The sequence below is a fragment of the Melanaphis sacchari genome, unplaced genomic scaffold (assembly GCF_002803265.2).
Source record: "Melanaphis sacchari strain LSU unplaced genomic scaffold, SCAv2.0 Contig174_pilon_pilon, whole genome shotgun sequence".
NCBI lineage: Eukaryota > Metazoa > Arthropoda > Insecta > Hemiptera > Aphididae > Melanaphis > Melanaphis sacchari.
Genome location: NW_020270814.1, coordinates 164,467 through 192,194, shown reverse-complemented (window position 1 = coordinate 192,194; position 27,728 = coordinate 164,467). Strand labels below are relative to the sequence as shown.

General features: G+C 27.2%; 2 protein-coding genes across 3 annotated transcripts; one reads left to right on the top strand and one right to left on the bottom strand.

The window, feature by feature from the left end:
- Positions 1-520: 520 nt before the first annotated feature.
- On the bottom strand, positions 521-22,183 carry LOC112592425 (U4/U6.U5 tri-snRNP-associated protein 2-like). Of its 2 annotated transcripts, XM_025336467.1 has the most exons (10): positions 21,664-22,138; positions 21,336-21,462; positions 8,904-9,053; positions 8,618-8,731; positions 6,192-6,593; positions 5,077-5,363; positions 4,850-4,978; positions 4,658-4,719; positions 3,461-3,683; positions 521-857 (listed from the first exon to the last, which is right to left on the bottom strand). In XM_025336467.1, exons 2-10 carry the CDS (start codon positions 21,454-21,456, stop codon positions 831-833), a joined length of 1,515 nt encoding a protein of 504 aa, XP_025192252.1. In that variant the 5' UTR covers positions 21,457-21,462; positions 21,664-22,138; the 3' UTR covers positions 521-830. The 2 variants fall into 2 exon arrangements, with proteins under 2 accessions (XP_025192252.1, XP_025192251.1); XM_025336466.1 differs by lacking the exons at positions 521-857; positions 3,461-3,683; positions 4,658-4,719; ... (3 more) ...; positions 8,618-8,731; positions 8,904-9,053 and adding an exon at positions 13,478-16,973 and having other exon boundaries at positions 21,664-22,183.
- A 2,311-nt stretch (positions 22,184-24,494) lies between these two features.
- On the top strand, positions 24,495-27,544 carry LOC112592412 (zinc finger protein 311-like). The gene is made up of 7 exons (XM_025336442.1): positions 24,495-24,953; positions 25,808-25,974; positions 26,043-26,134; positions 26,222-26,427; positions 26,539-26,705; positions 26,994-27,254; positions 27,337-27,544. Exons 1-7 carry the CDS (start codon positions 24,894-24,896, stop codon positions 27,353-27,355), a joined length of 972 nt encoding a protein of 323 aa, XP_025192227.1. The 5' UTR covers positions 24,495-24,893; the 3' UTR covers positions 27,356-27,544.
- The last annotated feature ends 184 nt before the right edge of the window (positions 27,545-27,728 follow it).

Genomic DNA, 27,728 nt, shown 5'->3' with positions numbered 1-27,728 from the left:
AAAGAATTTGTTTTTACTATCGTAATATTTTAAACTCAAGTATATTATACATAAATATTCTTAATTTTTACGAAATTTTTCTACAGTTGTTTTTACATTATATGAAATCATTTGTTGTACACTCGTACTCAATGTAATCAAACCTTATAATTAGGTATACAGCTGATCAAGACTATATTAATAAACCATTTGTATTTCCCTTCGCCCGTTTTATATAGATACTTACACAAATTTAAATCTATTTCTTCGATGCCCGTCAGTTATAAATAAATATTCAAACATACCGTATTATAATCAATATATTTTATAGTATTAAAGATCACGGTAATTACAGTTTCAAAGTATAACGGGATGTATGATTTTTTTGTACTTATTTTATACAACAATATAATTCAGTGTATTTCTTCTATTAAAAATAGTAAATAATTTTAAACAAAATATATTTCATACGTAAATAGATACGGAATAGATTTCTAGAATAAATCAAACAAATGATCGACTTGAGAACTTTTATTAAATTATAATTTTAATATTACACATAACATTCAAAACAAACATATTATGGAACTTAGGTATTGATGATTGATGATCTATTTGTTTTAATATATAATTTATTCTTCTAGTTCTATTAAAATATAAATGACTTAAGTTATGTATGTTTTCATGTTTGAACAAACAAAAAAAAAAAAATTGACAAAAATTAAAACTTGTATTACATGAATACTAAAATCAAATGTTGTTTGACTTACCCATTTTTTAGATGATAAATAAAAACAATAAAATAAAATAATTATTATTAAAAATATCTTCAATACAAATTGTACATACAGCTAATTATCAGTTCTGAGCTTGTAAATCTAAAAATATTAAACACGAGAATTAATAAATATTTTTTAAAAACATTTTATATTATATTATATTATTATAATAGAAATACGATTATAAACTAAAAATATTACTTAAAATATACCTAAAAACAGTAAAAATATAAACTGTAGGTATACTTCATAATGAATGAGTTTACATCAATTGATCGTATAAAGTTGGTCGTTTGATAAATTGGTCAAAGTACGTTTTCGTCGAAAAAACATGAATATTGGTTTAAAAATGTTATATAAATGGACAATAATCATTATTATATGTTTTGTGATAATAAGTTGAATAATAGCGTGTACAAATTTAAACTGACAGGCTAAACCGTCTAAAAATGTTCCAATATTTTACCGGAGCATAAAATTTTTATATAATACACATATTAATTTGAAAACGACCAATTTACCAAACGACTAATTTCAGCACGATAAAATGCATACAAAAAATTGAATATACCTCATAATGAACATTGTTCATAACAATCATAACCATGTATTATGATAAGATTTTAAAATAAATTTTGAATTTATTATAATATATAAAATACTTAAGATATACTTTTGTAAAAAAAATGTAAATCAAGATACATTAACATTTATAATAACGAGAAAATTTCTTCCAAGTATTTCCGTGAGTGCCAGCCAACCCTTACATTATATTAATATTTTTATTAGATAAAATAATTTAGATTTTCAAATATTTAAATTAGGATTTGATAATAACTTAATGAAACACTGTGTAAATATTTTGTATTCGTTTATTATTTATACTAAACGTAATTGATATTTTTTTAAATAAAGTCAATGATATTAGAACCGTTTACCCAAAAATTGTGAGGGGGTTTCAAATGATTCTGAAATGGTTTAAACCACAAAAACTCCCTCTCTCTTAATAGTTATGCTAATACTCGGAATCTACTTTCTATAATATAGGTATTCATATTATCAAAAAAAAACTCAACGTTTACTTCTATAATTAAGAATATTGATGCCAAATGCCAACAACCAAATGTTCACAAAAACGACAATAAGCTCTATTATAAGCATATTTTAATATATATTAATAATATATAAGTTACACATATGTATATATGACTCAGAGTTGCATATGTTTGTACATAATATCTCTATTGATGTACAACAACAGATGAGTGACGACCAAGCTAGAAATCTATTCTGCGCATAAAATGAACATTTTGTAGAAAAAAAATTGTGAAAACTAGCTAAAAGTTAATTTGTTCACTAAAACAAAACTCTTTAACAATACTATGTTTTTATTATGACCTGACGACATGACACATTTTTTTTTGATGCAACTAGTTTTTTATTACATTTAGACTTTAATTAATATCAAATATGTTTAATTATGATAAAAAATCGTGTATAATATTACATAACTAATAAATTAACAGTTTAAATTAAAAATATTTATAATATATTAGATTTATATTAAATTGTATGTGCATATTTTAACGGTTTTAAATTCTATAAATAGAGAAAAGAAAACTTCAAATACCCGACCACCTCGTAGAAACTAGAAACATTAGGTCCTGATCCAGCGAACATCAACAAAACCATTCAATTCCTATCGGCAACACACCTCATCGACCAAATATAACAATCAAACCTTATATGTATAATGTATATAACATACAATATTTATATTTTGTCATTTAATTTATAATTCAAAATGATAAGTTTAACGCTCTTCTTCTGTTCACTTTATCTTGTACAATGTAATAATTTATAAGAGTAAATACAAATCCATGTATATATTGCTACGTCCAATGGCCACAGCAGCCGCGGATTGTTATAATAAAAAAAAAAAAAAATTCTATAACTTCCAAACATCAGTTATACACGCATCTATACACATGGATATAAACATATCATGATCTTATAGATCATTTATTTTTCGGAATTTTTAAATGCTTAAAGATGCGTTGAAACGTTGTTGTTTGTATATTCAGAATACTTATAGGCCATAGCTGCTAATAATACATAAATTCTTCTTTGGCACTTATATTATCTTTTACTGTTTAATTCTTGAAAGTTATTTTAAAATTTGAAATTATTTTTCTAATACCATATCACACTAACTATTTTTGAATTAATTAATTTTTTGAATTTTGTTATTAATCAGTGACATATTTTAATACAATTACGCCCATCATTCATCAATATATAGTAGGTAAGACGAGCCGAGATTAAATAGCGGTTTTATTTACATGTTAATTTTACACATCGCCAAAATATTTAACTAACGATTTCTATTTTTAAAATGTTTTGAGTACACAAAACTATTTAAATTTTAAGTTATAATTTTAATTTATGATTTCTAAATAACCATCTTGAAATAATAACTATTTATGAAAAATTATTTAATTGATTGAATTGTAATTTATTTTTATTATTTTCGAATTAACAATCGAACTTTTATAAAACTTGTAATTTATGGTATTTTTTTGTTGGCATTGGCGCAGAGGTAAAGTGTAATAAAAACAGTCTTTGATAATAAAATTTTTCATTAACGTTACTTATAACTATTACTAATTATCGTCATTGTTATTATTAATTATTATTGTTACCTGTATATATGCTTCAGTCAGAGTGATCATCTGCGGGAGTATGTCGCTAACATGCAGATCTTGCATCTCGTACCACTTGCTATTACCTTGTTTCAGCACGTGCACGCGATACGTGCCTTTATTTGGTTCCCCGTCATGAACGATGTTGGCGATCAAGTCATAGGAAGTATTTTTGTGAGCAGCTTTCACCTCGGGTGTGAGTATGTCACCAAAGTCTACGTTCCTTAAAACGGAAAATTATAAATATTAGCAACGGCCATCACTAGAGCTTAGTAGTTGTGGAAGTTAATATTGAAAAAATGTATACATAAAAATCTAAAATAAGCAAAACAAGTTATTGAATATACAAAATTATTTAAAATTTAAAACAAAAAAAATGTTAACATCCTATTAAAAAGTTATAGGTTACATAATCATATCAAAAAATATGCTTACGATATTGTCTCATTATCAGCATTTTCTGATTATACCATTGAATCTCTCTAACTACAAACTCACCTGGATCTTCTCTCACAATGGTTTACCAACTGGAAAATAAAAATTAACGAATCCAAGTCCTCTTTTTTCATTTTCTTATTTATACCTCATAACTTCCCACTTTATCAATCAACATCATCATTCCTCTTTCAACGGAAGTTCAATACCTCAACCTTACACGTGACAGGCGTTTAACCTGATCTCTTCATTTTAAAGACATAAAAAACAAAATGCCAGACCTTCCGTCTGTTAAGGCCACTCCTTCGTTTTAACCAAAATATCATACCTATCAAAAATATCTAATCTGTATATTATAAATCTAGAATGTATGATAGGAAAATAAAATATGCAACTTATTCAACTTTCTTAGCTCTAAAGTTAATAATGCAGTATATACAAACACACTTTGGTTTTGCACACACATATATAATACAACTCGAAACCGATTTTACTTTTTTTTATCAAAAATATCCATACTTCCAATTTGTTAATAAAAAGTAAAAACTGAAAAGCAATCTATAAAATCCATTTTAGTTATTTATTTTGATTATTATTTTATCAAATTTCAACAAACAAATTATGAATTAAAAAGTAACAAACTACTATGATTAGAATGTTCAGTTATTTTACCAATTTCAACATAAAAGCCAAATCCGGCTATCTAGTACTGTATTAAATATGTGTGGTTTAACGCAAACTATATGTCTTCTATGTACTCACTTTACTGGGAAGTTAACGATAGTAGGATTCTTTTCAACGAAAAATGTGTTCTTTGTAAACCGCTGAAACAAGCGAGCAAAATAATCGAATTAACGCATAGTATGAAATAAATGATGATTACTAACAGGTTATTAAACTGCGATGCAAGCCCGACCAACGACAATTGCATACAGACAATACAGTAGCACGAACCTTTATATATAGAATCAGATACGGCGGGAGCTGAGTGATCTCGAAACGTTTCATGAAGTTTTCCTTGTAAGTCTTGTATTCTTTTTCCGTTTCGTTGTTGAACTTGGTCAGCAGAGAATACAAACTCACCTATAACCACACAGTTCGAACGGTTATCACATACACAAACCAACACGCGCAAAATTCGATGTCGTCGACCCTTGGTCGCATATATTATTATTACATACTTGCGGTATGATATTCTCCATGACTTCGTCTTTGAATAACGGCGGAGGTGGTAAATCACAAGTCAAATAGAGAAACGGTGATTCAGACACATGCTCAGCGTATTCATCCGTGCACAGCAGACTGTACCTTTGTTTTTCGTCCAATTCCACGGGTGGAATCTTACGAGTCTTCACGCGCATACTGCCCATGAACGTCTTGTACACGATACTGGAGTTGCGGCTCTTCTTCCCATTCAGCGCTCTGTGCAAAGAGTTCAAAAACCACGACAAAAAGTCAATCGGATCGCCTATAAACACATAGTTTAATCGTTTATCACGTGCACACACACACACAAAACACTCCATTAGTGAATGTTCCATTTTTAAAGGGCGAGCACGCTATTTCTGCCGTTATTACTATTTTCCCGGTTGTAACGGCGATTTAATATTATTTACATAGAATCAATAGCGTGTTTATAGGGAGAGGATGTGTCCAGGGGTTACTGGATCTCATATAGAACCAAAAAAAAAAGTTTAATGAAATATAAGCCGTAATATTGTGGAATTAATGTTATGAAAAAGACAACGCCCTGCACAAACTAATATAAGCATATAATATATGTATACGTATTATACGTATACTAGACATATAATAATAATTATGTAGATAGATACTAAGCAGTAAAACAATTTTGTATCTCACCTCACTTCCATAGAGCTCGAATTAGAAAGGTAAACAGAAGGACAGAGCTTCTCTTGTATTTTATTTTTGTACTTGCGTAACCAAATTAATATTTTTAATGGAATGAGTATAGGTTGTACCTATAAGTAAAATATTGTTTTCGGAGAAAATGAAAAAAACTCAAAATAAGACCAACAATTTCACTTAGAACGTACTCTCATTCTCTATTCATCAGCTAACTAAAACCTTCGCAATTATTCAAACAGTCAGTGGAAATTAATAAATTCTATTGTTTTAAAATATTTCAATAAGCCGCAAAAGCTCTTCGAGTTTTCCGCCCCTATCTCTGATGTCTAAGGTACGCGAAAACAAATTATAATAACGATTACATTACAATAGTAAAGCAACATGACCGTGCAATGCAGTAAAATTTATAACTACGGTTTTCACTTACCCTGCTCGGTGAACTGAAATTTCTTGCCACTCCACAAGACAACTGCCTGTAACATTTCATGTGGCGAAACGTGAGCCTTGAAGTTTCGCGGATTCCATAGCTTTCGCATGAGCTCGCCAAACCGCTGGACCAGCAGGAATATACTGTCGCCGGGTGGTCGTTTCACCTTGGCGTAGTTTACCTCATCCAAAAAGTAGTCACGGAGCGGGGTGACATTGGACAAAGCCTGCAAGATGACGTTACAATAGTCATTGGCCTTAATGTTGTTTAGGCCCACAATGCCAGGTAGGTACAGCGTGCCATCAATTGCCCGCGATCGTTTGTCGCACGTGTCCAGCAGACTGACGTGCTCTGGCGAGAAAGTCGGGTTCAGCACGTACTTGATGTCATCCAGCGAGGAATCTAAGTGTACAGGTTTGCATAATTATTATATGTGCAGTGATCTGATCATGGTTTGAGGTACTGCTGAATATTTCGACCGGATGACTTTAAATAAATATATTAGATTTTTTTTTACTACATAAAAGACTTCGTATTACACTTATTTATTTTTAAACATTTTAATTTCTAACTATGCTTAGCAAAACAATATTTATTTTAAATTGTATACCCCACCTCTTTTTTGAGTTTGTAAGTAATACAATATTTTATGCAACTTTAAAATTATTTTTATCTTGTAAGTTAAAAATTGAGAACGAGTTAAAATTTTGATTTATGCAATTTGTATTAATACAATTTTTACTATTATTCTCATTATACTTTTTTCGTGATAATGTTACAGTTTCATGTGAATTGTATGATTCTTTAACTTTCTCTTAATCAGTAAATTTTAGAAATAAAAATAAACTTTAATACGTCAGTTCTTTAAAAAAAAAAACTAATATCATTAAAATTAGAAATAAAAACATTATTGGTTCAATACACATTGCACTCGTGCACTTAGCCACAAAGTTCGTAGCTATGATACATCGGAACAATAAGATAAATGCAATTTATATATTATTATATATTTTAATGTAAAAAAAAATAACTGCTGCAATGGCGTATTTTATTAAGAAAATTTCTTAATAGAGTCGTGTCACATTCACCTACTGCAATTTACAATGTAAAACAACGTTCTCTCACATTAACAATTTTTTGACACATCAGTAGGTATGCCGCATTGACTCGGTGAGACGTTTAAGATTTGAAAAATTTAAGCTGGCTAAGTAAATAAAATGACCAAAAATATTTAAACATCCGAATTCTAATCAGTATAAATACAAATACTTCATAGTCGCACCAATAACATACATAATACAATACATAATAATAGGTAGGTTTAATAATGTATAATATTATTAATAACTGTGACTGGGATTTTAATACAGTATCATGTTTTTTTCAGATGTTTTAAAGTGTAACACCATTAGTAAAAATATATCTTAAAGATTTCTGATTATTTTAATGATATTTTTGTTTAGGATTTTTCGATTATTTTTACAAATTCAACCTTTTAAAATATTTTTTAAGTTTTTTTTACAATTATTGATATCAAATACCATTGATTAATATCACACTATTGAAAGTATATTGTAATATAAAATTAATTTTTATAATAAAAACTAACATATTGGCAAAAATGAACTCAGTAAAGTGGTCAAATAATGTGAGTGTCAAAAAAGTAATACCTAGATAATACTGGCTTCATGTCTATCATTTTCAAATTCGAATATTTCAGAAAGGAATAGAGCAAAAATCGGAGCATAAAAAGTGCAAACCAGCGAAAAAACTTAAGAGTAAATTTTATTTCTAAATTTCAAGTGAGTGGAGACACACGTATCTGGTAATACTCGCCAACCATCGTTTTCACATCTATATAAGAATAAGTAATGTAACATTCGATTTCCATTTTAATGTGTTAAGTATTTTTAAGTGTCTTACAAAAAAAAAAAATGCATCATTTTAGGTGGATACGACACATTTCTGTTACATCTTTTTTTTACACAGCAAAAAATACATGTTCAAACGTATTTTCATCAGTGAAGGTATATTATACAGTAATAACTAATAACGATCAAACGCGTGTGCGGTTAGTGAGTCCGCCAACACGAGATAGCCAACAGCTGTTGGCGGGATCTATGAAAACAAATAGTAATCTGTCCTCGTTTTTGTGGCACTTTTTCGTCACATTAAAAAAAAAAAAAAAACTGTTATGTTTATATTGAATAAGTAAAAAATCATTTTTATTAAATGTGTATTTGAAACTCACGCGCACTCGCTACTCAGTACGATCATTACATAAAATGTCGGGTTTCAATTGGCCGGCAGCGGTCGGAGGCGGAGTCGCCGACCTCACATTCGCTTGGCTCCAACTCTAATAATATAATATAAATGCATAAACCCGACCCTGAAAAAAAATGCTAACGTTTTAATATTATACTAACCGACTATTTCGTAGTTGTCGGGTAGACAGTAGAACTTCAGGGTTTGCAGATTCAAAAAGACGTGGTGGCTCTCGGCGACGCTGTGAGTGTAGGCGTGAGTGTTGGTGCCGCGACCTGCAATGAAAACCGAACGTAAACAAGACACGACGATAAACAACCGCGGCATATCGTTGTCGTCGTCGATTGGAACGAGTCCACGAAAAATACGAACACGCATTGGTGTACGCCACGTTATTCGTTTCGTACGGAAAATAATAATATCATACGTCAATATTATATACTTTACCTTGAAAATATTTACCGCAGACCAGACAAGCGTAGACGTTGATCCGCGATAGCGATACGGAACACAATTTCTCGAAATCAAAGTCCAACACCTGTCGGTTGATCGTGTCCAAGTACGGACAGAGCCGGTGCACTTTTTTCATCCATTTGTCTACAACAGAATAAACGACGCGATTGTATTTCGTTCCGGGGTTTCCTCAAACGGGTCGTTAAATGCACACAATAATGCTAAACGATTTAAAAATGATTGACATAGGTGCTCCGTCCGTGTTCGGTGGCAAATCAGAATAGCCACAGTGCATACACATTATTATGTTCTATGAGCCCCATAAAATTACATTGACGTTGCACGTTTTTTTTCTACATTTATATGCTTAGTAAAAGGCTTGAATGACAACCGTTAAGAGTCTAATCTACATTAGCTCGAACACTAAAAATAAATATTAATGTTCACACGTATTACGATAACGTGTTTGGAAGGATATTCAATTTGTGGTTTAGATTTATTGAATGAAAAAATACGCAGATGCTTAGGTGAAGTGAATGGGGATTATTAAGGATTTTGTGAGCACACTTGAGTATGGTTGATCACAATCAGCTCTATAGTCTACCTATTGTAAATATTTCATTACAAGTATCACGTATCTACTGGCAGAAGTGGTTAGACAAGAGTGGCCTATAAAAATTATATTTTTTAATTTACATGATAATTATTTTTATGATATTATATGATTTTAAGTTTTTGTAGTACAAACCAATTGATATTAACATCAATATTACATTTTAAATCCCGAGGGAAACGATGAATGCATCGGTAACAGTATAAAATATAAAATATGTTACATTCTTCAATTTTGAGGGTGGTTTCTCGTAACAAATTGGACCTATAGTGTTTTGAATACGATTAAACGGAACTTGGATTAAATGAGTAAATAACATACTCACTCATTTAGTAACAAATTTATTACAAAATCGTTAAATAATCATCACATCAAGAAACATAATGTATGTTTCTGATAAAAGGTTACTTCGAAACTACAAAAAAACCATAAATTTTTAAAGAATTATTATAACTAATAACTATTCACTTTTTTTGTTAATCATTATATTTTATACTTCATTATTATTTTAAATAACCTTATGGTTATACACTTGATATTACGACAAATAGTATAACATTTATAAAATTCGGAATGCATTGACAATTTTTTATAATTTATTAGGTATTTATACTGATAAAAATATATTGTAAGTAAAAGCAATGGCTTGATAAAGTTACTAGTCAATGGTTATAAAAGGAATTTAGCACGTAATATACCTCTATTACATATTATATAGTAACTAAAAATGCATTTAAATTTGGGTAATTTATTGTTAGCCGAGCAATTGGAATTTTATAAACTGTTAAACTTTGGTTACTTAAGTAATAATTATTATATTTATTGTAAGAAAAATTTAATAAAATATAGATTAAGTCCAAATACAACTAAAATATATTATTATTAATGCGAAAGTAAACAAATTATATACTGTATTTGATCACTTTAAATTTTGGTTGTTTTTTTTTCTTACTATTTTCAAGATTTTAAATTTTTAAACATCGAACATATAAAGTAAATAGGATAGAAAAATATTTTAGTAAACAAACAAAATAAACAATCTATAAAACTTTTTAATATTATAAAACCAAAGAATATGTACGTCTGTTTAAACAGGCTAATCTCTTATTGACAAATTTATATGCAGCAAGTAATATCATTGGATTTTTGAAATTAAGATAGTGTTTTAAGATTATTCTTTCAACCCCTAAAAGTAAGTATGGGTAGTTTACACATAAATTTCGTATTTGCTCATAAAAATTGAATAATTTGTTGATGGTATATGGTTGCAATTAATCAAAAAAGTAAAATGAAAATAAAACAGAATATACTAACCGACTATGCGTTGCTATGGTATATTTTGTTTAATAAATTAAAATAATATTTAATTTATTGTCTTTTATTCAAATGTACAACAAAATACAACGTCCTTTTGTTTGTAATGAAAGCTTTAGAGATCGTTTTTAGAGATATCAGGGAAATTTAGAGAGTTTAATTTGAACCAAATTCAAAAGTATACCAAGCACAAAATTTAATACGGGCAGATTGCCCATCTCGATCGAATTAGTTTACAAAGCTATAGGTACGCCGATGCCTATTCGCCCCTGAAATGAGATGCACTAAAACCAAGATACCACTGTATTTTTTATGTTCATTTTTTTCTGAGCGAAGTTGGAATATACAGCTGATCTAAATATAAAACTAAAAATTTAATAAAAACCATGATCAAAGCTAATTTTTTGTTATTTTACTATTTGTTATTATAAATACATATTTAAATGCATAATACGCATTTATCGACTAGTCCTAGTGCACAAACATGTGGCAGGAGATATGACGTTATTTATACAAAAAAATTAATTATATTTATCATCTGACTAGCAATCTGGACATGATAAATATATATATATATATTAAACAAACATATTTGTTGACTTTTAAGTATTTTAAATCGGATATTAACTTCTTAGCTAAAATATTAAAACGGTCTAAAAACAGGAGTATTATTTTAATCAAAAAATTAGACGAGATTAACTTTTATTAATTAGCAAGTCGGTTTAACGATACTATTCAATAACATATCATAATTCGGACTTGAGTTTCCGGTAACAGTGTTGTAATGAATTGTCGTATAGAAACGCAAAATAAACCATTTTAAACCATTGCGTGCCTTGATGTGCATTAACAGTTTAAGTAATTTAAGTCTAATACCGAAAAATAATGTTAAACAGAATTAGTTATGTATAAATTAATGACGACAGGGAAGATTATTCCGCCGTCACGTTTTTCCTTTCAAGTATTCGTACACCTGGGCTATGGATTAAAGAAAAATGTAGAAAATAAACATATATATATATATATATAAATAAATATAATATTACTTAATGTTTACAATGTCGTTTTTTGCGCTTTAATAAAAATAAAAAACAAATTCTCAGGGATCACCATACATAACAATTTTCCCACCTTTTCACTAATCTCTTGTTGCGAGTTTTTGTAAACCACAAAATGTTTGTTCGAGAAATAATATTTCATAATAGTAACAAAAGCCCAATTAATTTTATAATTAATAATTGTTTATCAATTTTATTTATTCTTTAAATAAAAAATATAGCTTTCAATAACTTTAATTATGTACTTAATTTAAAAATAATTATCATTAAACAATTAATAATGCCTAATTTTTCTGTTATTTCAAAATACTAATTATTTTTAAGATACATTATACTTATTAATTATATAATATACTCTTTTCACGGAGAAAACGTGATTATGCACAAACCAAAACGTCTTATACTATGGTGCAATCACCCAAATCCCTATTTCTCAGCTCCAGTTGATGAATGTATAAGCAATCACATTCTCTCGACAAACGCAATATAAGTGTAAACAATTTAACCACAGGAACAATTATCAAAATCTCCCTATTCATTTCAAAATAATTCCTTACTGTTGCATTAAGTATTGAATTAATAAAAATATTTAACAATACTAATTTCAAAATAGATTTGACCTACGAATATAACTGCCGGAATTTTATATTTTAGTTGTAAATACATACATCTAATTTTTATTATCATTAATTTAAAGATGATTAACATGTATAAAAAGATGATCATGATTTCAACTTGACAACATAGTTTATTAGAACTGTTTTAAAATTAAGGAGAAATTAATAAAGAACCAATTTATCAACATTTAAATAGAGTATAATACATAAATAGTGAATTAGTATTTCTGAATACTAAATTGAAAAGGCCAGCTTGAAACAATTTACCCCTGTATCAATACGCCTGATAGTTAAAACTTTTTTGTTTTGGGATATAATAATTTTTGAATAATAACTGCTACTAAAAAGTATTGTATAGATTTAAGATGGGAGGGTTTTACCAGCATTTATGAAGTCTTATAACAATCAGACAAAAACAATAAAAATAGTAGTAGTTTAGTAAATAAATTAAACATGTATTTTTGGTCCACAAAAATATTCAACAACATAAAATATTCACAAATTCAGGTACTTACATTAATTAACATTATACTAACTTAGACTTTAAAATTGTAAACATCAAAATCACAAATATATATTCTATTCTTTGCTACAGTGGTTCTCAAACATATTTTATTGAAGATGCGGTTTTCTTCTAAGGTTAATTCAAACCTGCTTAATTATTTAAACAAAATATATCAGTTTTACACTTCTTATTAAAATAAGTTTTTATCTTTTAGGAATCTTAAGAAAATGTTTTTTAACTTCAATTAATGATAAAACTAATACATAATATTATATTACTATTGAATGAAAAAAATGAATATAAAATTTACTCATGGTAATTATTTAAATAATTAAAAACTTACTTTAGACTTTTATAAGGCTTAAATAAAAAAAAAAATTGAGAACCGTTGATGTATATTATTATAATATTATAGCTATATAAATATTGATTTATAAATTATATAATATTACCTATTGTAAGACATCTATCATTTTTCAAACACTTAATTGATAAAATAACATTCTGTTAAAAATTATAAATACTATCATAAAGTTTAGTTAATACTTTGTTCAAGCATTAAGAATATTAAATTCTAATAATTTAGATATATCATAAATTAATAGATTTAATAGACCAATTAAAATCCAATTAAATAATACAATTTAATATTGGCATTAATAATCAAATTAATTAAATTGACAACACATTATGGCCAAATTTCTGGTGAACTTGGCTCTTGATTATTAATGACCTTATCAAAAAAGGTTATAACTTGATTTAATGACAATGAGTTGTGTAATGTTTCTAAAGGTCTTATAGGTGGAACTCCATCACAACCAATTATAGAACCAGCATAGCTAGAAGGACCAGTCATTAAATCATGTAAATCTGAAGTACTAGATGAGCCACTAATTACAGCAGTACTAAATAAACTACTAGTTGGTGGAGATGCAGAAAATAAATGTGAAAAATAACAATGTCTCTTGGCAGTGGCATTTTGTGGCTGACAAAATTTGAACTTCAGTGGCCCATCACAAGTATCATCCTCAGAAAATATGGGCGGTTCAGATGATTCTTTTTTATCATCTTCAGTAATTGAAAAACGACTATGATCTTCTTCAATTTGCGGCTCTGTCACAGAAAATCTACTATGCCCTTCATCTTCATCTAATGAATCGTCTTCTTCATAATCTTTCTGTTTTGTTTTGAAATTACTACCTGTTTGTGGTCGAAAACCAGGACCTGGCGGTAAATTTTTTCTAACACAACAATTAACACCAGGACTGAAATGTAGTTCTACATGGAATCTTTCATCGGATTTTACATCTTTAGTGGGATCTTCATACAACATAATAACTATTTGTGTCATATAATTGAGTTCTGAAACAATACTAACATATTCCATAGCTCGGCCCCATTGCTCATCGTTATTCACATCTAATAAGCCACCAAATCTCAAAATCGATAAAAGTGAATGAATATGGCTTTCACTAGTAAAATATAAACGAGATCTTACATGTCTTCTAGGACTTAATACACCATAAGAATATGTAGGATTTAAACGATTAACAGTTTCATCTGCTTCTTCACATGGCTCTTCAACATTTCGTTGCAAATCAGATTTAAGTTTTCTTAATAAAGGTGTGCAAATCCCTTGACTTATAGTAACCTTTTCATCTACATCTAACCCGTACTCTTGTGGAATAACTATATCAGCCAAATATTTAGCATAAGTATATAATTCTTCGGCTTCTTCAAATTGTAAAGTTCGTTGATTGTGCTGTAAATCATATTTAATACAATCATATATATCAGGAATCTTAGATATATCAAATTTTTTATTTTTAGTATAAAAATCTTTTTCAATTTTTGACCATCGTTGTCCCATAAGTTCCCAGGTTTCACCATGGTATAATACAGTATCTGCTTTTTTGGGATCATCTTTTTTAGACTCTACAACAGCAACCAATTTCTGTATTAGTTCTTGTACTATTTCACAACATTGAACAGGATTTTTCACATAATCTAACGCTTCATCTATACTAATAGCTCTACATGGATTTATCATTGCTCGATCTTCAGGAGTAAATATATGGTCATTCTGCATTAATTTGTGTAATTGTTCTTTTGTCATATTTTGTTGTTCACTGGAATCACGATCATTATCTAATAAACCATTAGTATTGGCACTTTTAACCATTTGTACGAGAATTGGAGTTAATTCTCCTTCAAGAGCCAATAATCCTTTTGCAAATGCAGCAGCTGTCATTTGTACTCTACCTTCATCACTTGCATAAATTTTTAAATCATGGCGAAACGTGGAATGTAATCTAAGAAGCCCCAGTCCTTGAGTATCTGAATTTCGACCCTGGCCACCAGGATACATACATCTAAAAATTTGTCCTAACTTTTCAGCTTGAACTCTCCCAGCAGGGGTTAATTCACCTCCCCATTTAAGTATTAAAACAAGTGATGGATCTTGTTTAAAATTTACACTGTGTTCTTTTCTTGGTCTTCCGTGAGGTTGATATTTCATTTGAACTTTACGATTAATTCCTGAAAAATGACCATACATTTCTAAGACACTTTTTAATTGTTCAAGTTTTCTTTTTTTTTCTTCAAGCTCTTGATCAGCTTCATGATGCTCAATTTCATCTAATAATGCTCTGGCGATATCTAAAACTTCTTGAAGTTGCTTAGGATGTTTTAACTTAACTTCTCCTTTCATTTTACCCCCATATCTTTCAAACACATCAAAAAATTTGGAATGTCTAACTTCAACTTTCATTTTTTGTTTAGGAGTACGATCTCCATGTCTTATAACAGCTACAACACACCGTAATTCCATCATTTTCCCAACAGTTGTAGGAACAATTGGAGGATCGTCTAATTGAAAAGGAACTGACCAAGGTATATGAAGCGTAGGTGCCAATTCTCTAAGTATCATGTTTCCTAATATTTTGGCACAATCGTCATAGTATTTATTTGAATTTTTAACAAAACTAAATCCATTCACATCACAAACAAAAGATTTACCATTTGCTCGTAGTAGGTCAAAACCACATACAGTTTGCTTAAATGCTAAACACACTTTACGAGAAATCATTTTTTCAGAATTACTGAGGATAATAGGATATCGTATCTCCTTACCTTCAGAATCACGTTCAACTTTACCATCGAGTGCAGGTGACTTACGAGCTTCTGCATGAGCATAATCTGGGCCAACAGTATATACTTTTACATCAGTTCCGTCAGTTGGCATAAAATCTTCATATATGAAAGAACCCGTTTTCCTAACTCTAGATTCTGGAGAATAAACACTACTCCGACTACCAATTTTACGAAAAAGTCTTTGACTTCCACCTCCTGCTGAAGTAGGATAATAAATATAAATATTATGATCTTCAGCAGAAACTGGTTTTTCAACAAATGGTTTATTAAATACAACTCCATTAATTTCCACATGGTCTTCAGACTCTACTAGTTCGTGTAAATTTGGATCCTGAGACTCTCTATCTAAAACTGCATACCTAGGAATTAAAATTCCTTCAGATTCCAAAATTGAATATACCTGCCTTCTATCTTGGAGAGCAAACTGAGTTGGCAAATGATTAATAACCAATGGATTCCTAAGCTCAGCATATCTAATAGCTTTTTCAAGAGGAAATCCTTTAGAATGAAAAGATATCAAACAATCACAAATGGGCCATTCTTCAATAGGTTTTAATAATAATTCTTCTTCAAAAACTATCATTTTTAAATATTCAAACTCAGCTAGCCTGTTGAGAATTTCTTTCATTGGTTTAGAAAAACTTTTTTTTTTCATGGCACATATACCAACAATAACTTGTTTACGGTCTGTAGTTAAAGATGCTTCCATTAATTCTTGTTCTTCAAGTGGCTTCATTGGCTCGAAATCTTCAACAAGAATGGTTGGTTGAGTTTTGCAGAGTTCCTGGTAACCTTGCTCCATCTCTGTATGGAACCACCAAAACTTTTGTTAATGGCCAAGTAAAATATAATTACTAAGCCTAAGTGATAATAAATAATGGAATTAAAATTAAAACTTATAAAAAGCTTTACATTTTTAATTAGTTTAACTGTGAAAATTATTTAATTAATGTTGAATAATAATAAGATTTTAACACTTTATGTATGTGTAAAATTTAAAAAAAAATAGTATAAAAATGTAAAACCAATTATTTTAATATACTTATTTTTAAAATTAAAATTATATATATACCTAGAGTTTAAATGAATTAAAACGAACATAATTTTAATTATTTATCATAAATTTAGATCCAAATCAGTTATTTCTCTATAACATGGCGCCATGTATCATTAAAACGTAGAAATATATAAACACCAAGTCTCTATAATTTGATTAGTTTCACAAATGTGGATTCCCTATATTACCACAAGGTCCTATATTACCACATCTTCCTATCATAATGAGGCCCTAATAAATCCTCATTGTTTAGATTAAAATATTAACTTTATAAATTACTTAATTAACAAATTATACATAGTATTATTGTATATGTTAAAGTGTATGTCTGTAATTAGTCAAATAACACATCCTAAATTGGTGAATGTTGAATAATTAAAATATGTGGACATTTACATGATGATTTTTGTCAATGTTAATATACACAACATAGTTTTGGTAATCGGTTAATATTAATACAAATAGTATAGACTATAAATAATATATAAAATACAACATATTTAATTTAATTAATTAATTGTAATTATTAAATAATATTATATATATATATATATCATTAATTTAAACTTTGTTTATTTTATTTTACTAAATGTGTAATAGTGGCTTAATACATCAGTGATTAATATTGAATTTTCTTCACATACTTAAAACTGATTTCTAGTGTACAGAAAAAATATTTAGTTATTATGCAAATCAATAGTATACAATGAATAATTGTAATGAATGACAATAACATTCTAAATGACAATATAGTAAGCCAGAACAAGGTCTTTAACAAGATATAATATTATAAAGACTGTTAGGTTAGTAAATAAAATATTTCATCAAAATTATCAATTTGTACAATATATAATATTGTATAGGTAGAATAACTAATATATATTATTAAAATAATTTTCCCGCTATCCTAAGATTATATTTTAATAAAACAAAATTGACATTACTAACATTCACCAATATTGCTATGTAAATGTCAACATTCACTAGTAAATATTGATAAACAGTACAAGTTAAATCAATATGTCAACTTTCACTAATTTCAGACATTTACAGTAACATATAAATTATACATATAATATGTAAAAACTGCATACTATAATAATAATAAATTTTATAACCTATGATAAAGTAATATTTCAAACGAATGCCAACATTTATAAAATGCCTAAGTCAAATTATTTATTATTAAAATGATTAAAAAATATATATATTATATATATTAAAATAACCTAACCTAACTTTATACTGTGCTTTAATTTTATCATTGTCCAGTATTTTTAAATCTAATTAAACATGGAATATAAAAATAATCAATAGTTAAATTATTGACTAGGCATTTATTAATTTTTAATATATAAATACTGGGCTTCATTTTATTTATTTTATTTTTTAAATTTTTATTGACACGTATTTTAGTTAAATATTATAACTATATTTTAAATACATTTTAAGTATTTAATAATATTTTTTAGGTATTTTAATATTAACTAGTAAATTAACTACCAATAGGCTACAATTATTTAATCAAAAACTCACTTTTCAAACCACATTGTAGAAATATGAATATAAACTCTCAGTTTTGATACAATATAGACAAAAATATTTAAATAAAAATAAATTGTTTATCTCTATGTTTCTAAATACTGATTATTTGCGACTTTATTGTAAGTATGCAATTTATTTTACAAAACTGAAGAATGTATAAACTAGTGAAATAATTGAAAAAATAATAGAGCAATAGTAATGTTTGTAATTTTTTCTTGTCCAATTAGTTTAACAGTTTAACAAGCATATTCATAGATGCAAACATTTAAAGAAAATATTATGATTGCATAATATATCACAAGTAAATAATAAAATATTATATAGTAATAAAAAGATATAGTGACATAAAAATCTTAGAACCTAAAATTGTTTATTTGAATTTATTTATTCATTTATATTTAAATGAACAAAATTAAATCAAAATTTATAAGTATTTCATAAAATTTAAAATTTTGTCCTCGACATATAATGTATATGTCCATTATTCGAAAACTCTGTTATTTAATGTATTTGAATTTATAAAACTCATTTTTTTATATTATTTATGAATTTTTGTTGATTACTAAGACATATAATTGAAATAAAAATGTATTTTAAAATATTGAATTAATTAATTTTAAATAATTAAACTAAATTAAAATATTTTATTTACATCTGTATTTTGATTAAATAAAATATTTACCTTTTTTTATTTTATATTTATAAATTTTCATGCAAGCAAATAATTCTAATAATATAATTTATCAATAAAAAATGAAATAAAATAAAAACATTTAAATTTAATAAAAATAAAATTACTTTAATTAAATCTTAAAATAATATAAATAATTAACAAAAATATCAAAAAAATTTAAATGTTAACATAATAATTGACGAAATTTTGTATAAATGAAATTTATTCCCAGAAAAATTGTTGAAACCCATCTAAAATTTGACTTTGAGAACAATAGTGCAATTAGATTTTAGCTGATGGACTTATTTTTCAAGTTATAACATTTGAAGTTTGATAGTATTAAAAATGAAAAATCATATTGGAATCTAATTACTATTTTTCCAACATTTTCTACTCATAAAAACAAAAAAGTTTCTATAAGGCTATATCAAATAATAAATAAATAAAAACAACCACATACCATCAATCAATTTGAATTAAGAATAAAATGTCTGTTAAACTCTTAAAAACAAACAATAAGTCATGACAGCATAAAATAAAAATCATATATAATTTAAAATAGGCTAAATAGCAAAATTCTTAACTATTATAATTATATAGATACTTCGGAAATACTACGCTTATATACATGAAACTACCTTACTTAAATTATTAAAATAACATTAATTACATGATTAAATTGAAATAAAATGTTAACATTTTTTATACATTTTAATATATTAGTAATTCATAGTTTCAATTATTTAAGATAACTCAGAAAAGATATTTCAGATTTAGAATGAATAATTATTTTAACATTTCATGATCAATAAGAAAATATAAAAATTTTTAATTTAAAACCAAATGCTGATATACAAGTACCTAATATTAATGAAAAAAATTACTAAACACCATTCCATATCAGTAAAATTATAAATAGTATCTAAAAATTGTTTAGAAATAAATAATGCATTAAAATGTTAAAAAAACAGTAAAAATAACATTTTAACTAAGCCTAACCTACTTTAGAATAAAGTAAGCTCCATTTAGAATTAATTTAGAATTCAAATATTTGACTAGGAAATTACTTTCTAGTATCTTTTTTTTTAATTTTCATATATATTATAAGGAGATAAAATGCAATACACTTTTTTAATTTTAAATTCTTGTTAGATAATTTAAGTATGTCAATGTAATACTAGCAATATATTTGAAATTTAGTTAACAAAATATCAAATCTACAATATTATAAGTGTGATTAAATATCTTTAAGTACAAGAAATACATGCATTATTAACTTGTGTTCTATTTATACACAAATTATTATTACTTACCAATACATAGCAAATATTAGTTAATTAATAAAAATTGTTTTATCTTTCTTAATCCATTTAACACAATATATGTAACCATATAAACTTATATTTTATAGATATATTTTATTTAAATAACAATGGTACATGTACATGTTTATAAGTTACAAGCCTATCATAACTTATACATATACCTACTATATTCAAAAGAAACTTAAAATAGTTTTCATAAAAAATAAGAATAATCCCTATTGATTCATTCATAACACATGCAAATCCATTATGGAAAGAAAATATATACATACATATTTATTTAATTATAAGTATATAACATCATATTCACAATTTAAATTTCAAAATATCCTCACTTAAATGCTGTTCGATCATTTTTTTTTTAATTTTATTCAAAGTATTATTGGTTTTAATTTTTATGAAATATTAAATACTTAAACAATTGTGTATAGTTACTCTTGATGAACTATTTAAATAATTTTTTTTTTAGAAGAATTAAGAAAACGGATTAAATATCTATTATAAACTCTCATAACAAATTATCAACTTTTTACAACTAAATCGTTATTTAACAATATTTAATTTACCAGTAGTTGAATGGTCGTCTTCATCGTCTTTACAATTTCTTTCAATGTCTGAATGAGATTCATTCCATTTCCTCTTGCCATTCTGTTTATTTTCATCAGAATTTTGATTAAATGATGCCATTTACACCTACAATTTTGTTAATAACAGATAATTTATGATAAAAATATAAAGCAAATGTTTGAGTCGGTGAAGTACACAGCATCCGTTTTTAAATTTCAATTGCGTGTGCATTCCCTTTAATCACAGACCGTGAGTAAACTGACTATAATACTATAATAACAACGGCGTTTGACTGATAAAAAGTAAAAACAAAATAATAATATACACCTATATTATTGTGCGTTTAATGGTCACTTTTATCAACGAACTTCACAAATGTGAAAATAGAAACGCGACGTCCGGTGATCGATAAATGTTGTAGGTTGATTTCGGTGAGTCGCCCCGTTGGTTCCTATGGTGCGGTGCGGAGGCAGTCTGCGCAATATAGACGAAACGGTTTGGCGCCGAACTGTTCTCCAATGGTACGGTTCACCCGACAAATGACAATTCGAAGTTCGAACGACAAAACCTTAAAACCTCACTCGTAACAACAATAATTATGATGATTAATCGAATGTAATGTACTGTTAATTACAATACGAAATAGTTCGTAAATGTTGTGCAATTAATTATTATACAGTCTCGTTATAGCCGTTATAGGGCAACGCCTAATAAGTAATAACTAATAAGTAATAAGTATTAAGTGTTGTACGCGACGAAAACGAACAATGTTTACAAATATTGTCAGCCGTCATTTGTTAATATCTAATCTCTATGGTCCATATTATTCCATATTAAATGATGCACAATTGACAACCGAGGTCTTGGGTAAACAATTATTATTTGAGGTTATTTTATATCTATAATCAAACCTACTGATAAGAATATTATAAACCCGGTTACTCCACAACACAATTCAAGATAATATTACACCGACACAATATTTCTAACCGTGCTACCACGAAATATTTTGTGGTGCAACTCAGCTGCAAGCTACTCCCTACTCATTGCCCAGTGGACAGTGGTTGTTTAAATTTTTAACTGAATTATCAGTTATTCACTATTCAGTTAGTACTGTTAGTACTGTTAGTAGTTACTTCTGTTCTGTCACTAGTTTGTACTTTAGTAGTTACCATTAAATTTTACTATTAGTCACTACACGACTACACCGTTTCGTGCAGTTCGTGCACTAGCACCTTTGCATATAAATTATGCGTACATTTATTATTTAATTTACAAAACACGAAGTCTTGATCTTGAAGGAACACTGTAAAAAGCCGAGTCACAGGGGCATTGTGTCATTTCGTGTTCCTTTATATCGTATTCTGATTAGTCGCTGTAATCATGATGTTTCACTACCATTATCTAAATTCTACTGTGAACCTGTGAGTTGGTCCGAACTCAACTTAGGACACGACGCGACGTACATTATTGACTATCGTTGAGATTTATGAACTCCAACTCAACACATTTTAAACCATAAAAATAATATTATTTATTATTTTTAAATTTGATTTATGAATTGAACACATTTATCTTTATTTATGGTATGACCCAAGCTTCAATCAGCAGAACAATATTATAACCATATTATACTATACAATAAATATTATTTATATTTGTATAAAAAATTATTATCTACGGAAATAACCTGCCACTCATTAGTTATTTTTAGTACCCAACTTCTTAAAACGTTCTCGGATAATCGGGCCAAATGAAAATGTTACTGCCTAAACCCAAGTCTAGTTTCCTATTTTCATGAAAAAAACATTTCTGAAAGTTTAAATTGTTTTAAAATGAAACATTAACGCAATTCATTCATTGTTTATTGCTTATTTCTATGAAAATATGAACTTATCTTGGTTCTTGTTTATTACACAATATAGATTTGTGTTGTATACTTATGTATGGGGGGATTCAGGATTAGTATAATTCGTGATACATATTATCTAAAGTCTAAACCAAATAAACCATATAATATGTATCAATCTACATTTGTCTCAACTATTAGAACACCCAAAACTATTAAGTTATAGACTATAGTTAGTAGTTACACATATTTTTCGGATACCTAAGCATTGATTTATTATCGTTTAATAATCCTATTCATAATATCATCATATTATAATACTGGTTTAAATTCTAAACTACAGTCTACAGCTATTACACGCCGTCAATATTTTATAAAAATGGTCAATTTGTAGCCAGATTCTAATATAGATATTGACAATAAAAATGGGTGATCAGTCATTAATTAGTCGAAAAGGCTATTAGATTTGAAAATAGTTCTGGCTATTTTTTATTTTATTGTCAGCAAAATATTCGAGCACATTTTCAAATCAGATATTGTTCAAAAATTATAATGCATATTTTATTTTTTAGAAAAATATAATTGATAATTCTACCTCATACGTCTTATACCTACATACAAATAAATATTAGGTATGCGTGTCATTCGTAAATATTATTGTTCTATGTAAAAAGATATAAAAAATACAAATACAATAGAAATCTACAAAGTAGGTTAATAAAAAAATAGCCAATTTAGTATTTAAGCTATTGAATTTAATATTTATTAGATTATTAGGTACTTACCAAAATAGTTAATCACATATAAACGGTAAATTAATTTTGTGAATTTAATAATTTATATCTTCTGACTTTATCAATTCGAAAAATGTACAAAAAATATATCCCTGTTTTAAATCGGACTTTTTAACCGGAATTCATCTTAAATAAACATAATATTAGGGTTTGAGCATTTTACACCATCGATAATTTAAATAGAAAATGAGCCCTGCCGAGTGCTTAAGTGAGTGTAGCTGTTATGACTTATGATGTGTAGATAATAAATTTCATAATAAGGGGCAAGGGCGTATTGAATATTAGTCGAAATGACGAATCAAACAATATATTTCAAGTTTGTACCGTTACCTAAGTTAATAAGTTTATAGTATAGACTATAGAGTAAAGTAACAAAATATAGTGATTTTATGGTCTATGCCGTCTATGGTTTGTATCAATATCAACGACAAATGATAATATATTGTTTACTGATAATAATACATGCAGTTATCAAATAACTATTATTATAGATGAGATAAAAAGCCAGTGAACTCGTGCTGGAAATGCATCATTAAATGCACGTAAATACTTATGTGTATAAATGTATATTATCATATCTTTATTCTATTCTATGATCCCCCCAATAAAAAAACGAACAATGACTTTATTTTTTTTATGGAAGTTTTTTTTTTTATTTTACATTCAGTTTTCTAGCTAATATAATACCAATAATACCTATATCCTACTGTTCAACTGGTTTGTTTGAGCATGTCCAGTTTATGTACAACTTTGCATGGACATCATTTTTTCTATTTTTTTGCTGTAATAAATTCGTGGAGACTAATTTTACTAGAATTTGACACTATATCTACACCACTGCCTCTTTGATCTCATTTTTATTGAGCAGTTCTAGTGTGGAAAATAAAAGAATATTTAAATTAACGATTAACCAAATGGCTACGTACAATGATGATAGTTATGATTCTCAAGTTTTAGAAGATTCAGTCTTACAAGTAAATATGAATCATTATTTTCCTTATCTTTCAAATTTTGTGAATTTTATATTTTGTATAACTAATAATATTTTTATATTTAACTAAGACAATTTTTAACTTAAATGTTAAGTTTTAAAAACAAACATTTTGTTCGATTAATTTAAAAAATATCTATTTTCTTTGTAAAATTTAAGTATGGAATAAGTGGCAAAGATAGATTTTAGTCTAAAAGTAGACCTTAGTGCAATGCTCTTATCAAAAACTTAAGCTACATCTAAAAATGTACTAATGTATATTAAACTATTTTTGTGTATGAAAAAGAATTTTTTTATTTGATCTATAGTTAAAGCGTAGAGTAGTTAGTACAGAATCCTATTATAAAAATTTGACTGTAAAATGTAAATACAATCATATAATTAACACCTTAATACCTCTGAATTATAACCAAACTTGTCACTATTTTACTACTTTGCAAATAAATTACATTAATTGAATTGATTATTTCAGAAACCCGTTAAGTGCAAATTTTAAAATTCCCAGTTTGCCGCAGAAAGCCGTCAAATGCCACTTATTAATAGGTTTCTGAAGTATAAACATTATTTGACCAAAAATTAAACTGCCATAGAGTTTCGACACTTGACGGGTTTTTACACTAAACGAAGTGTTTTATTTCATAAAACAATAATCTGAACCTAATACGTTTTTCATAATCTTGGCGTTTAACGGGTTTCTGAAATAATCGCTTCAATTATAGTCAACCTATTTGATGTTGTCAATAATATTATTTTCTCCATAATTTGCAAACACATAAAATTGAACACTTGAAACTTGTATACTTTATATAATAATTTAATTTATTTTTTAAATTTTAGTGTAAACAGACCTTTGAAAATATCTTATGTGTTCAAACTACAGCATTATTGAAAAAATCAACACTCGAAAAAATTTTTGTAGTATTGCAGGAATTTATGTGTAAAATCAATGATAGCGAATCCATCATACAAGATGTGATACAGTCTGAAAACAATTTCAATCAAACGTATGCAAGTTATTTATGATCTATGATGTATTTTGTTTTTTCTTATAATTAACTATTTATTTTTTTAGAATGTGCAAAGAAGTAGAATTTACTAAAAGAAATTCAAATTGTAAGGCGTTTGATAATTTTAAAGCTTTGTGCAGTGAAAATAAATCACCTTGTAAGACAATTTACATCAAGTTTTACTATAGTTAATTTTAACTTGTTTCATATAATGATATTTTTATGTTATGTTAATTTTATATAGCTGTAAAAGAACAAAATGTCTACAAATGTGCAGACTGCAAGTATCAAACGCCTAGAAAATCTGATTTGAAAAAACATCTAAAACGTCACATGGGTGTTTGTGACTATTTCTGTAGTTATTGTGAGCGAAAATTTTTTGATAAATACAATTTAGAAAGACATATAAATGCCAGTCATACTAAAAAACAACAATATTCATGTACATTGGTAATGTATAAATTATTCATTTCATACATTTATTTTATATATTGAAAATAAACCTATCAATTAAAATATTTAATTTATTACTAATTACTAATATATTTATTTGCAATATAGTGTAACTATACAACATTCTTGTATGATTCATTGAAACGTCATAAAAAATTGAAACATAGTGATCACTTAGGAACAAAGTATGTCTGCTCCATTTGTTACCATGTGAGTGCTTCAAAACATGATTTGAATGTGCACTCATACACTCACAATAAAGTTAAATCTTATATGTACGTATTTCAATGACCAACTTATCTATGAACACAACTTTGTTATGTTGTGTATTTATTAAGATGGAGAAAATCCATACAATCATAGTATCATCTTATGTTGTTTTATAAAATACTACTATGCATAATCAATAATTCATAAATTTAATTCTACACTTGTCTAATCAAACAAGTTTCAACCAAGATTTTAAAACACATTAAATATTATTTAATTATTAATCTACTTAATGATTGAATTGTTTTTCTTATGAAAGGATGAGTTTTATTTATTTATTTTTTTTATTAAAGGTGTGAAGAATGCGGTTCAATGTTTGCTATTAAGAGTCGGTTGATAACGCATCAGAACACTGTACACAATGAACCTGTTCACTCGTGTCAAATTTGTGATAAATCATTTAAAACACTAACACTGCTTAGGAGACATACAGTCATACACTCACGTTTTAAACCTTATTGTTGTCCATTCTGCAACCATTCATCAAACAGCCAGAGCAACTTGACCAAACATGTGCGCAAAATTCATTCACTGGATGATTTTTCTTACCACAAGTCAGTATTTCCAGCTAGAATCTTAACAAAGATGCTTTAGATGAGAAGACGACGTTTAAATAAATTAATATTTTGTTTTTAGATTTATTAATGGCAAATAACACTAGAGAGTATGTTTGTACATATCCAGTTGTTATCATGTTCACATCAGACCTGAGCGTACCATTAGTAATTCACCGAATTAAAACATTAGGATTGATAATTTATTGTTTATATATTTGTTAATGCTTTTATAACACATTAATGTTCTGATTGTTTTCACTGTTTGTATTTTATTATTTTTAATGAGATTTAGGTTCAAAATGAATATAAATATCATTTTTATATTCCTATTCTCTTTATTTTATTATAAATTATATTATATGATTTAATATAATCTAACCTTAATCATAAGTAATTACTAGTTTACCACTTAAACTCGTATTATAACAATGTTTGACTTGGTTTTTTAAGTATGACACCATCATAAATTAG

Bases quoted from the DNA above. Each gene is read 5' to 3' on its own strand.
- LOC112592425 (XM_025336466.1), bottom strand. From the start codon at position 21,456: ATGGCATCATTTAATCAAAATTCTGATGAAAATAAACAGAATGGCAAG. The intron at 16,974-21,335 runs GTAAATTAAATA...GGTTCCATACAG, and splicing joins AGACGACCATTCAACTACTG to AGATGGAGCAAGGTTACCAG.
- LOC112592412 (XM_025336442.1), top strand. From the start codon at position 24,894: ATGGCTACGTACAATGATGATAGTTATGATTCTCAAGTTTTAGAAGAT. The intron at 24,954-25,807 runs GTAAATATGAAT...TTTAAATTTTAG, and splicing joins TAGAAGATTCAGTCTTACAA to TGTAAACAGACCTTTGAAAA. The intron at 26,135-26,221 runs GTAAGACAATTT...AATTTTATATAG, and splicing joins CAGTGAAAATAAATCACCTT to CTGTAAAAGAACAAAATGTC.